General features: G+C 38.3%; 1 protein-coding gene across 2 annotated transcripts in view; it reads left to right on the top strand.

Moving 5' to 3' along the window:
- ARHGAP24 (Rho GTPase activating protein 24) overlaps positions 1 to 14,083 on the top strand; it is a gene marked incomplete at both ends in the record, with an annotated part of 413,331 nt that overhangs the window by 331,488 nt on the left and 67,760 nt on the right. Inside the window, one exon of one of the 2 annotated variants that reach the window (XM_080697743.1) lies at positions 4,276 to 4,398. In XM_080697743.1, the coding sequence (XP_080553869.1) occupies positions 4,276 to 4,398 (123 nt within the window). Of the gene's footprint in view, positions 1 to 4,275; positions 4,399 to 13,820; positions 13,936 to 14,083 lie in introns of those variants that run through there. The other variant, XM_080697742.1, reaches the window with a different exon arrangement.

The raw sequence follows: 14,083 nt of genomic DNA, 5'->3' as shown, positions 1-14,083 counted from the left end.
CTACCTGCCTACTTCTTTTCTACCTCCTCACTAGTTATATGATGTAGTCTGGACATTGAGTAGTTCTGGTCTCCTACCCCAGAATTCCCATTGAGGATACAGTCAGATCAGGATCTGGGGGAAGAGGAGGGAAGAGAAGCACTTATAGGAAAATGAATAAAAATTCACATTAAATACTCTTTAAAAAAAAAAAATATATATATATATATATAATTTTTTTAATCAATCAATCATAGGGATTGAACCAAATCCTTGTGTATGCCAGGGAAGCACTTTAATATTGAGCTACATCTGCAATTCTTTTTTTTATTTTTATTTTGAGAACAGAGTCTGGCTAAGTTACCCTGACTGGCCTTGTATTTGCAATCCTCCTGCCTGCCTCAAATATGTGCAAATCAGCATCATTTAAAGTATTTACAAGAATTTGCCGGGCGTGGTGGCGCATGCTTGTAATCCCCGTGCTTGGGAGGCAGAGATAGGAGGATCGTGCAGGTTCGAAGCCAGCCGCGCGCTGGCTTAGGAGACCCTGTTTCCAAACAAAAATGTAAAAGTAGGTTTGGGAGTGTAGCCCGGAGGTAGAAGGGCTTCCAGGAAACCCAGTACCACCAAAAAAATAAAAATAAAAATAAAAAAATATTTACAAGAATTAAAACTGCTGAGATATAATATGTTTCAGCAAAATTATAAACTAAAAGAAATTAAAAACTAGAGAATGTCTAAGGGCTTAGATGATACTGCATGCAAACACAGGTGTGCATGTGTGGGATGACTATGAAACTCATTCCAGTCATAATTATATCTCAATGCTCCTTTCTAAATTTTCACCTACTGAGAGAATTTCTAATCTCAAACAGTTAAATAGAGCATTGAGTCCCCAAGAGTTAACCAAGAGAGTGAACTTTCTGCATGGTTGAAAGTTAAAATCCGAAGTTTATTCATTTACCATATTATTCATTTGACAAGTTATTTTTGAGGCCCTTTAATTATAAGGCACTCTTAGAAGTGAGGTATTATGCATTAAAACAGACACTATCTTCAGTTAATAATCACCTACATTTGGTGGATATTTTCTAGTACCCCTAGTAGATACCTGAAATCATGTATGTATATATATATATATATATATATATATATATATATATATATATATAATATTTTTTCTACAATTCATATCTGTGACAAGGTTCAATTTATAAAATAAATACAGTAAGAGCTTAATGGCAATAATGAGAAAGTTGACAACAACACACTATAGTAATAGTTATTTAAAATTCATTAATTTGCTATTTCTGGAATTTTCCATGTAAAATATTTGAAGACCTCATTTGATTATCAGGAACTGAAACCCCACAAAGCAAAACTGTGGGTAAGAGTGTTCTACTGTATAAATCTACATTATTGTCTTAATCTCATTCCTAATAATGAGCTTATATTTTCACCAAGACTCACAGAAAATGTTTTTCTAATCTTTTTTCTTCCTAATACACTGAAGAATCAAGATCTATTTCCATGGGTGAAACCCACAGATGGGAGTTCATATCTGTGATTGGCAGTCTAAATGAGATTCAGGGCCAGACACACAGCCCCGTTGGCAGAGATAAAAAATCAAATGAAAAGTCGGGGGATAATGGCCAGTTGTGCTCATCATCTCTCTTTCCTCTGCTTTCAGGCAGAATCACACTCTAGTGGCTGCCACTCACGCTCATTACTAGGGCTGCTCCTGCCGGGGCTGGGAGTGACACAGCAGGATATTGCTGTCTGAATTGCTAAGCATCCTCAGGCAAAGACAATAATTAAAATATTCTGATTTCAAAATGGTAATGTTTTTGGCTCAATACTGTGGTGTAAGTGGATGAGAATTCAGAAAAGATTCTTAGTACTGTGCCATGCTAAATGAAGCATCTTTTCATTTTGCCCTTTAGAGATTTTAGTCATTCAGGTTGTGTATGTTAATGTGTGGTATATTTACATACATGAACTATGTATAATTTTAATGTGCATTTTATATGTATATACATAAAAGAAAGATAACATTGTTAAAAAATCCCCATTACTATTGACCGATTGTTCCTCTGAGGTAAATTTAACATATGTCCTTTTGGCATTGGTAAAGGCAGAAGGCAGTTAAATGAGATGCAATTAATATTTACAGAATTTGTATTTCATCCTAACAGTGCAAATGTTTCTGCATACTTTATTTTATTCTCTTATAAAAATCAATTATGCATGTCTTATTACTTCTGAAGTAGGATGAAAAACTAAGTTTCTAAGTTACTCCCCATAAGTCAACAGCTAGTACAAGATCAAATTGTGATGCTGCATTTTCTCTGACTCCTGGATCTATAGTACTTTACTTTAGCGACGATTGGCCTGGAGGCACAAGAAGAGCATTGTTTCCTTAATAGTGAGATATTCTTTATAATTGGAGAAGGCCAGCCTCGTTTATTTGAGAGATTTTTCAACATTGAGAACTCTACTTAATGTGGTCTCTTTGGCCCCTTCCCTTGACTTCCATCCAGTTGTGCTAAAATGTAAAAACCAATTCTAGTTGCCCAACTGGTTGGTTTCCAGTTATTGCATTTCTCTGACATTTTACCTGTTTCACAAATTTTCATCAATTGCAGAATAGTTGTTCTTCTCAACTCAGGCCTCAGGTTGAGAGGCCCCATAGAATGCAGGTCACAAACTCAAATACCTGTAGCTTTCGGAGCCATGTGGGAATTGGGTTGGGTGTGAAAGGGTAGAGAGCCATGGCGTCTGTTGTAAACTGGATCCTGTAAGTCCCTCCTAGAGTGTTTAGATCCACTTACAAACAGCATCTCAACCAAACAGAACACTCAAATATGAATGAATCAACCCAAGGCCACAAGTTCACGACACTTAGTGAAAATCAAATGTTGATGGATATTCAAGCACCTGAGAAGTCAGTATATTAACTCTTACCAGAATGCATCAAAATGCTTTCTATCTCATTTCTTTACTTCTGTGAGCAGTACCTGTTATTTTCAAAGAGCAAAGCAGTGCAGTCAGTTATCAATTGTCTTCAGCACTTCTCCATTCAACATAAAAGAAGGTATAAGTACCACCATCCTCCAGACTGGCTTCAAGTTCAGATATGGCTGGCCCTGTTCTATAAGTGGGAAAGTTAAGTCATTATGGAAACTGGAAAGCACAATAAAAGATTTTGAAGAACTTAAATATGTGTATTGGAAGTCCAGCACTTCAAAGTTGGTTTTAAAAATTATAAAGTGTTTAAGCATGTGGCTTGTTCTTTGGGGGAAAATATAACTGAAACCATCAACCTTTTGCAGGTAGGCACTGCTGGGATTTCTGAAAGCTCACCCTCAGGTGTCATGGCCTTGGAACTGTTGTGTTGGTTTCTCTAGCTGGCCAGCCACCTGTCTTCTTTTTTGGCTTCCTTTTCTTTGCCCTCCTGAAGTATTTTTGTTGTTGTTGTTGTCGTCATTTTGTTTGTTTGTTTTGTTTTGTTTTGGCAGGTCTAGGGATGGAACCCAGGGGCATTCTAAATCCGAGCTACACCCCCAGCCTTATTTTTTATTTTTTATTTTCAAACAGGGTCTCACTGAATTGCCGAGGGTCTCACTAAATAGTTGAGGCTGTCCACAAACTGCAATCCTCCTGTCTCAGCCTCCCAAATGCTGGGGTTACAAGCATGCGCCACCATGCTGGGCACCCCTGAAGTTTTAATGTGGGTTGATGAGGCTTCTCACCCAAAATAGAGGCATAGAGGAGGAGCTCTGGGTCCAAAGTGTCACCTGTGGCTGTCCACTTCCCCCTGAACTCTCAGACTCACCGTGACGTCCTGATGGGCTGGCTGAGCGCCTTTTAGCAGCATTCAGCACCTGCTTCCAGTGAAAATCTAAGCTCTGTGGGCTGCCATTCCACCTTCTCTGTCTTTCATTATGCTTCTGCCATTTCTCCAAACTCAGCAGCTGTGTGAGAATAGACTGGATTATGAGTTAATGCAGGCCTACAAATTGTTGCTAGGACAAAAAAAAAAAAAAAAAAAAAACCCAGGCTTTGTTTAGGGAATGACATTTGTTCGGCAGCTTTCTCCTGGAAACATAAGAGCCTTTCCTTTTAAAGCAGTGTTTTCCCTTGTTTGGAAACTACGGTAAATATTTCCAATCGATTGGGTAGGACCAAGTGCTGACTGCATTAGGCACAGACTGTGTTTCAGGGACACCCTCGGAGGCTGATGATGAGGAATCTTTGGCTGGATCTTCAGCTGACTGTGCTAATGTGTTCCTACAGGAGGAGATCGAGATCGGATGACGGCAAATCATGAGAGCTACCTCCTCATGGCGAGCACGCAGAATGATATGGAAGACTGGGTGAAGTCCATCCGCAGAGTCATATGGGGACCTTTTGGAGGAGGTGAGCACATTTTAAAATCATAGAAAAACAGAATAGTGGAATAAGCCTCATTCAGCCCTTTCTTCTAGCTGATATTATTACTAACAGCTCCTACATGCAAATAGGTGAATATTAAAATTAGTCAATTAGTCAACTTTATTGGTTGAGACATATCTAAGTAACTCCTAGAAGCTTAATTTAGAGCATGCATCATTAATAAACTTCTTCCATGAATATGCTGAATTGTAAAAATAGGTGGTGCTTTTTTTCTTTTAGTTATTAATTTTTTCATTTTGCTAACAAGATACAGTTATGGAAAACCTACTATAAATGTAGATTAGCTAAGAACATCTAGATAGAAAGCAAAATATTTTTCACTAATAGGTTTGGAAGATATCCCAGCCCCCAGATGCTCAATGAGATCCAAAGGGATGCCATTTTTTAAATGAGAATCTGGTGATTATTGGACTTTTTAAAAATACTTTGGATCAAGTTATATGTATGTAGATTTGATAATAAACTTTTTAAAAAGTTTTAGTTAATACAGTGTTAAGACTGTACCATATAAAGAATAAGCTAAAAGATGTTGTGAATAGATCAAGAAGGAGGCAGAAAAAAAATGTGAGAACTATGAAATACAATGATATAAACAGAAAATTATTTTAAAAAATTTCAATAAATGGAACCCAAAATTTAAGACTATAAAAATAGCTATAGCCAACAGGTATCTCTAAGAATGTAGTTCTTAATTTTTATGTTGATATGGTTAAAAATAAGTTGTATCAAATCAAACTGACATTTAATAAACCAATTATAATATTTATATGTATGTATGTAGGCATATACGGTATTGAGGATTGAATCCAGAGACATTATCTCTCCCAGCTATACCCCCAGCCCTATTTTAGTTTTTATTTTGAAACAAGATCTCACTAGGTAACTGAGAGTCTAGTTAAGTTGCTGAGGCTGAGCTTGAACCTGCAATCCTTCTATCTCAGCTTCCCAAGTACTGGGATTATAGGCATGTGCCACCACACCCAGCTCCCATATTTACTTTAGATCTTCTTTTGTGTACCACAACACTATGAATTCACACAATGAAATTTTTCTCTTGAACATAGCAGATGATTCTTGTGATAACCGTTTTTTATTTTAGAATAATTTCAAAGACTCAGTTTAAAAATTGTAGTGTTAGGTTACATTTTATTTTTTTATTTTTTGGTGGTACTAGGGTTCTTGGAAACCCTTTTACCTCTGGGATACACTCCCAGACACCTATTTTTTATACTTTTATTTAGAAACAGGGTCTCTTAAGCCAGAGAGGCTGGCTGGCTTCGAACCTGTGATCCTCCAGTCTCTGCCTCCCAAACTCCAGGATTACCTCCCAGGCATTAGGTTACATTTAAATAATAAAGACTGGGCTGGGGATGTAGCTGAGGATGCATGCTGTGTGCTTTGCTTGCACAAGGCCCTATGTTCTATTTCCAACACCACTAATCAAAGGACCAAACAAACAAAAAACCTGTTTATGTGTAAGAGGGCTAAAATAAAAATATGTACTAAAAACTTGTTGCTATTTTACTAGATTAATGATATTTGTCCAAAAATTGCTGCTTTTTAGCAGTATATTCTAAGGAGGGGGAAGTTTCCTATGTATGGAGACCATTCATTCCAGCTTTGCTTTAATCTGGTTGACAGCTATGGTACCAGGCTAAGTATAGGTAGTCCTAGCTTTCACTCTCACAGTGACCTAGTTTGTATGACAATCTATAAACTCTAATCATAACCTAAGATGAGTATGTAGAACATTTGAAGAAACCCACATGCCAAGACCCCACCCCAAGGTTTTCGCAGAGGACTCTTCATAGTATGGTGAGAGATGCATGCTCAGTCAGTAGAAGTTTGCTGGCACTTCCAGAGTGGAAGAATTTGCGGGGGGAAGTAGGGGGCTGGGGATGTGTCTTTTTAGTGTCTGTTGTTTACAAACAGCCTCTTTCCTCCTCTGTCATCAGATTCCTGGGGCTCTTGAATTCAGGAGGAGCCTTAATATCTGCTAAGGAGGTATTTTTGTTGAAGGATTATATCCAACAAGTGTGTTATTTCCTCCTTTTCCTCCTCTTCTGTCTCTTCCTCAAGTAAAATGAATGAGACCCGGTCAGCTCGTCCACTATCAGTGGCCACAGGTAGTCTGCTCAGCCTGGAATTTTCAGAAATAATGCCAGAGGGACAGGGACAACAACTATATATGAATCTTCAGATCTATGAACCTGGAAAGGATACACAGATAGTTTATTGGCTTATATAATTTAGCCTATGGGAAGTGCTTCAGGGATTTTACTAATAGCTTGAGGCTGACTGATTGGTTGGTTAATTCATTAATTCATTCATTTATTTTGTGGTCCTGGGGGTTGAACCCAGGGTCATTCTACCTCTGAGCTACACCTCTAATCCTATATTTTTATTTTTTATTTTCAGAAATAGGGCCTTACTAAAGTAGCTGAGGCTGGTTGCAAACCTGTGATCCTTCTGTTTCAGCCTCCCAAGTACTTGGATTGCAAGGGTGCGCCACCATGCCTGGCTAAGGTCTATTTTTAGAAAAGATATATTTTATCACAGAGCACTCATAATTGAAACAATGCTCCAGATAATAAACCTAATAAACCTTCTCCTTTCTATTTGTTTAATTGGAGAGTGTTATAAGATAAAAAGGCAATTATTATTGTTATTATTATTATTATTATTATTATTATTATTATTGGTGGTATTGGGAGTGGAAACCAGGGGCTTTCTACCTCTGGGCTATACTCCCAGACCTATTTTATATTTTATTTGGAAACAGGGTCTCAGTTGCTGAGAGCCTCACTAAGTAGCTGAGGCTGACTTCAAACCTGTGCGATCCTCCTGTCTCAGCCTCCCAAGTGCAGGGATTACAAGCATGCTCCACCATGCCCAGCCAAGGCGAACTTTTAAAGCATTCATTTAATTCACAGGAAGTTTCCTGTGATTTCTCAGAATTTTTTGAAGGGAATACAGAATACAAAACCAATTTGAATGCTGACTCTGATAAATCACAACTATCAACCATAATTTGGCTAGAAATGCTCATATTAATATTAATCAAATCTATCTTACTGATTGAATTTAAAAGACATGTTATAAATTTGTATTTATAACAATAGATTTATATAACTGAAAATAATTACTTATCTTATATATTCTGATTTCCTAGCTGGGCGTGGTGGCACACGTTTGTAATACCAGCTTTCAGGAGGCTGAGAAAAGAGGATCGCGGTTCGCAGACAGTCTCAGCTACTTAATGAGGCCCTCCACAACTTAGGGAGACCCTGTTATAAAAATAAAAAAATAAAACATAGGGCTAGAGGTGTAACTCAGAGGTAGAATGCCCCTGGGGTCCATCCCCAGTACCGCAAAAAAAAAAAAAAAAAAAAAAAAGATTTACTTACTAGGCATGATAACACATGCCTGTAATTCTAAACAGGAGGATCACAGGCTTGAAGCCAGTGCATAGTAGATTAGCAAGATGCTTTCAAATTAAAAAAGGTTAGGGGTATAGCTCAGAGGTAGAACAAACTGAGTATAACCCAATACTAAATACATACTATTTCATATTATATATATATATATATATATATATATACACACACATATATAGTACATACTATATATATACATATATATGTATTCCATTTAATGGTTCATTAAAAATAAGTTTTTTCACCAATTTAAAATATCTTTAAAACACTATTCTACCCTCATATTTGGTGTGTTAGGTCTTTAAGGTCTAGTGGAGATAAGTAATTTGCTAATCATCACACTGTAACAGAACCAGGAAGAGTACCCATGTCTTCCATCTGCTTCATAGTACAGTAGTGTGATCTATTCTACTGTAATAACAAAAACCCCACAATCACCAGTCTATGTCTTTTTTTTTTTTTTTTTTTTGCGGGTCTGGGGATGGAACCCAGGGGCATTCGACCTCTAAGCTACAGCCCCGTCCTATTTTTTATTCTTTATTTTGAAACCAGGTCTCACTTAGCTGCAGAGAGCCTAAGTAGCTGAGGCTGTCGGCGAACCACGATCCTCTGGTCTCAGCCTCCCAAATGCTGGGATTACAAGCGTGCGCCACCACGCATGGCTCAGTCTGTATCTTTTTACGAGTATATTCTTCAGTATTTGAAAATCAAACGCATTTTAATATATGATTATTAGAATTCATATGGCATTTTGGGAGCAATCTTTCAAAAATAACTGAATTGACAACATCAAGAAGAAAAATCAAAAGTAGAAAAGCAAAATCCAAGCGTCCAACTATATCTGAAGAGATAAAGAGAGTGTGGTTCAGTCATATACTGCATAACGATGTTTTGGTCAACCCTGGAAATCTCATAAGAGTGTATCTCCTTGTGACATCGTAGCCAGTTTGGTTTAAATATACCCTGTGATGGTTGCATAACAATATTGCTGGACAACACATTTCTCAGAACATATATTTATTGCTATCTGATGTCTGACTGTGCCACATCCATAGACTGATTCATTATTCACCATAAAAGGGACTGAATCACTAATATATGCTACAACATGAATGAGTCTTGAAAACATGCTAAGTTAAAGAAGCCAATCATTATTATTTGATTACATTCATAAAAGCATAGAGCAGGGACATCTATTGAAACAGAAAATAGATCAGTGGTTGCTTAGGGCTGACGTGAAGAGCTGGCATGTAGGGGAGTCATACTCAAAGGTATGTAGTTTCTTTTTGAGAAGAAAATGTTCTAGATTTGAATGTGGTGATGGCTGCACATATCTATGAATATACTAACAACTCATGGAACTGTATACTTTAAATGGGAGAGTTCTTTGTTATATGAACTGTATCTCAATAATACCCAAATTTCTATAATTGCCTTTCATAAAAGACCACATTTCCCTTCCTGTCTTAATTATGAGCCCCAGACTTTCTTAAACCTAAATAAAAATTTCTTGGCTTCTACCTTCTTTCCCATCTCTCAAAGTTTATTGAGATCATTGATTAGACGATATATTTAAAAATATTTGGAAGATCCGGGCGTGGTGGCGCACGCTTGTAATCCCCCCGTGTGGGAGACGGAGACAGGAGGATCACGCTGGTTTGAAGCCAGCCTTGCTGGCTTAAGAGACACTGTTTCCAAATAAAATATAAAATAGGTCTGGGAGTGTAGCCCGGAGATAGAAGGGTTCCATCTCCAGTACCACCAAAAAAGTCACCTGATTTACAGGGTATATGACCTTTGGATACATTTTAATTTATATTATTTTTAATTTTTTTAAAAAAATAATTGATGTGTATTAATTATACAGAATACTGGGTTTTGTCGTGGTTATCTGAACATACATGTAAAATAATCCATTTTACTCCCCTGTACCTTCTTTTGCCCCCTCTTCCACTAATCTCCTTGCTCTACCCTCATGGTCTACCTTCTATTTTTAGTAAATATTTTTTCTTCCTTTATTTTCTTGAGGTTCAATATATAAGAAAAAACATGCAGCATTTGTCTGAGTTGGGCTTAGTTTGCTTAATTTAATGCTCTCGGGTTTCATCCACTTTCCTGAATATAACAGAACTTTATTATTTTTTATGGCTGAATGAAACTCTTATTGTGCATATTATATATGCTGCATTTTCTTTATCTACTCATCTGTTGATGGACACCTTGGCTGGTCCCATAACTTAGCTACTGTGAATGTGCTGCAATAAATATGGGAATGCATAAATCTCTAAAATATGCTGATTTTATAGCAAGGCATGGTAACTGGCTTATATGGTGGTTCTATTTTTAGTTTTTTTGAGGAACTTCCACACTGACTTCCACAGTGGCTGTACTAATTTACATCTCCAGTAATAATGTATAAGAGGTCCTTTTGCCCACACCCTTGCCAGTATTTATTGTTATTTGTATTCTGGATGATGGCCATTCTGATTGGGGTGATAGTCTTACTTCGATTTTGATTTGCATTTCCCTGATAACTAGAGATGTGGTACATTTTGTCACCAACTTATTGGCCATTTGTACTTCTTTTGAGAAATGTCTGTGCAGTTTATTTTTTTCATTTATTGATTGGGCTAATTCTTTTTATGGTGTTGATTTTTTTTTTTTTTTTAGTTCTTTATTCTAAATATTAAACCTCTTTCAGAAAAGTAGCTGGCATGGATTTATTTTAAATGTATCTGTTCTAGAGCTGGCATTTTACTGCAGAAGTTTTATAATTTATGTTTTTTTTTTTGTTTTTTTTTTTTTTGGTGGTGGTACTGGGGTTCCTGGAAGCCCTTCTACCTCCGGGCTACGCTCCCAGACCTATTTTATACTTTTTATATTTGGAAACAGGGTCTCGTAAGCCAGCGCAGCTGGCTTCGAACCTGCGTGATCCTCCTGTCTCCGCCTCCCAAGCACCGGGATTACAAGCATGTGCCACCATGCCCGGCTTATAATTTATGTTTTTAAAAAGTTAAAGTTTTTATGAGGTACTTAAATTTTTCTTTATCTAGTTTACATAAACTTGCAAAATATTCCCATTTGACATTACAGTAATGGGACATTTGATTAAAATATAGAAAACAGCTGAAGAGCTGGCCTATACTTCAACCTAAAATTAAACACACTGTGGTAAAAAAAAAATTATGAAATGTAGTACTTAGAATTATAGACCTTTGTTTTCATAAAATAAAACAAATTTAAAACGAAATTCAGATAACTGGGAGAACCAATGGAGTGTGACATTTCCTTTTAAATCCTTAGCCTGTTAACAAAATTCAGTATTAAATTTTGCTATGCAACTTTGTGATCTCTGCCTCAAACCACACTACCCCTAAACAGTTGCTTCCCTATTAACAATGCTAAGAAGTACATGATTTCTGCTTTAAAATAAATAAAAAAAAAATTGGATGTCAAAACATTTATTTTGCTTTGGAAAAGTTGAGCCTTCCTCCCTCCCTCCCTTCCTTCCCTTCCTTTTTTCTTCCCTTTCTTTCTTCCCTTTCTTGATGTTTATTTGTTTGTTGTTGTTTATTTCCTGACATTCTTGAAGCAGTGTATATTGAAGGACTTGGCTGGGATTGAAAGTGGGAAGCTGTGAGTCATTTATTAGATCTGAAAGTTTAGCCTTGCAGTAGCAACTCACAAAATTAAATTCCTGCTGTATATTTCTGTCTTGTGAAAAGAATTGAGTTAAAGATTCCACAAGAAGGTAAACATACTATTACCTTTATGACTTACTATTACCTTTATGACTAGTACCTTTATGAGTAGTCAGCATGCCAGACAAACAGATGGTAAGATCATAGGTATCGTCCCTCAAAACATAAGAAAAGTGGACAAAATTGTTCTAACTTCCCAGGTCCAAAATCTTGTGACAACAGGTATTTTCTCCATATAATGAGCAGGTCAGTAAATTTCCCAGTTGGTTGGGGGTACTTGTAAGTAAGCACTGTATCTGTCTTACTGGTAGCCTGAATCTTAGTGGGTCCTTCAATGACAGTCTCACCTATTTGGGTCTGTTAGTAGAAACAATGATGTTTCTAATGAGACTACGTTCTTAGCACTCCTCCTGCTTTGTGAAGCTCCTACAAATGGTTAAGAAGGAACACAGAGGCCTTGGGGGTCAGTTGGGGTTAGAGCACTAGCATTCTAAACCTTCTTAGGTAACAGCCAGGTGGTTAAATGATTAACCCAATGAGTAAATTATTCAGTGAGCGAGACAGAAAGGGCTGATGGACAAGGGCGCGCTGGGTTAGAGAGGCCATTTGCAGGAGCACCAGGAATATTGAAACCTAAATTACTTTTCACCCATAGGTTGATTTGTTTTTTGGTTATACTTGCAGACTCATTGCTAATAGATTTAACTATTTTTAAATTTTATAGACACATATATGCATACATGAAGTATATGGGTTGTGAGGATATGTAATAATATGTAATATGCAGGTTGTAAGGATGCATACATTAAATTAGCACTCACAAACATTTCCAACTACGCATGAATGGGAAAAAAGTAAATTTTGTGTAGGTAGGAAGAAAATAAATGTAGGGATGAGGGAGCAAAAAGTTTCCCCCAGAGCTGGGCGTGGTGGCACAGGCTATCCGGTTCACCAACAGCCTCAGATACTTAGTGAGGCCCTTTGCAACTCAGTGAAACCCTGTTTCAAAATAAAGAATAAAATTTAGGGCTGAGGGTGTCGCTCGGAGGTAGAACGGCCCTGGGTTCCATCCACAGTACCGAAAAAGAAAGAAAAAAGAAAGAAAGAAAGAAAGAAAGAAAGAAAGAAAGAAAGAAAGAAAGAAAGAAAGAAAGAAAGAAAGAAAGAAAGAAAAGTTTCCCCCAGGAGAGTGCTCTGGTGCGGTTGATTTCTGGAGGTGCTCCGCCAGCCAGCTGTGAAGATGCCGCACCAGACAAGATCCTTGAGGTCCATGCAAAGTCAAAAGAAGAGGACAGGGGCTCCGGGGCAGCGTGGCCTCCTCTCTCCGCCCGCCCCTCCTGTTGTGACTGCACCTGCTGCGTGTGACCAGCGGGCACTGAAGGCAGCCGCAGCCACAGCTGTGACGAGGCAGCCACAGCCCTGCCAGCGCCCGCCCAGCTCTCATTGAGAAAAGAGAGCCGAGCAGGAGGAGGGGCGGAGAGGCTCCCTGCAAGCCGCCTCCCGCACAGCCAGGAGCCTCCGGGAAGGGGCACGGGACTATTCTGCCTTGGAGCTGCCCTGGGGAGTTGGAAGACAGCAGGGAAAAGGGAGCCACCCGCAGAGAGCATCAAAGGATGAGGGGTGCCATAAAAGGACCTGGGAGTCCTTTGCAAGGAATTGATCATGCACTGAAGTGCTTGCTGGAGAAGGTGCCATGATTTTTCTCCCCCTTTGCTCAGATGAAAGGAGCCAGCGAGGACTGTCCTGAAGTATTCCCGAAGGACCTTTTTTGTCACTCTTCCTCTTTCCCCTCCAGGGCTATTTGCTGACCTTTCCAGAGGAATCTCAGTCCAGCTGAGAAGATAGTTCTTAATAAAACAAAACAAAACACAACACTCCCCGCTGTTTGAAGGGAGGTGTAGCTTGTTTGCCTGCTGCAGTTGTTGTTGTTGGTTTTTTTTTTTTTTTTTTTTTTTTCCTGTGACATTTTGGAATGTTTGCAGAAACTTAGAAAAAGGTTACTTTTAAAACTCCTTGGATGAGGCAAAAGAAAAAGAAGTTTTTGGCTATTATTTTTCTGTCAAAAAGGAGTAAATGAGAGTTGGTAACTTATCCTTATCCCAGGATCTGGATGATCAAATCCTTGGAGTTCTAGGAATCAGCACTTCAACCCTAACAAATAAACAAACATGAGAAGGAGTGACTGTGGGTTTCCACCCAGAGGCAGGTTTTAAAGACGCCAGAGCCAGTCTCAAAACTTGGGTCCTGTATGATGCCTGAAGACCGGAATTCTGGGGGACGCCCCGCAGGTGCCTTAGCATCATCTCCTTTCATCCCTAAAACCACATACAGAAGAATCAAACGGTGTTTTAGTTTTCGGAAAGGTAGGTAGATGATATGCTAATGTCCTTCTATCTATCAATACGCATATGTTCTCTGATGCAGTAAGATCTGGGTATGCTCAGATAAAATGGGACTTTGGGAGCTAGAGCTCAGAATGGTGCGGGAGTGCCTGTGGTGTGTCCTTGGTTG

The sequence above is a fragment of the Muscardinus avellanarius genome (genome assembly GCF_963383645.1).
Source record: "Muscardinus avellanarius genome assembly, chromosome: 6".
In the NCBI taxonomy this organism is placed as follows: domain Eukaryota; kingdom Metazoa; phylum Chordata; class Mammalia; order Rodentia; family Gliridae; genus Muscardinus; species Muscardinus avellanarius.
Note: the sequence above shows the minus strand (reverse complement) of the source record. Positions and strands in the feature narration are given on the sequence as shown.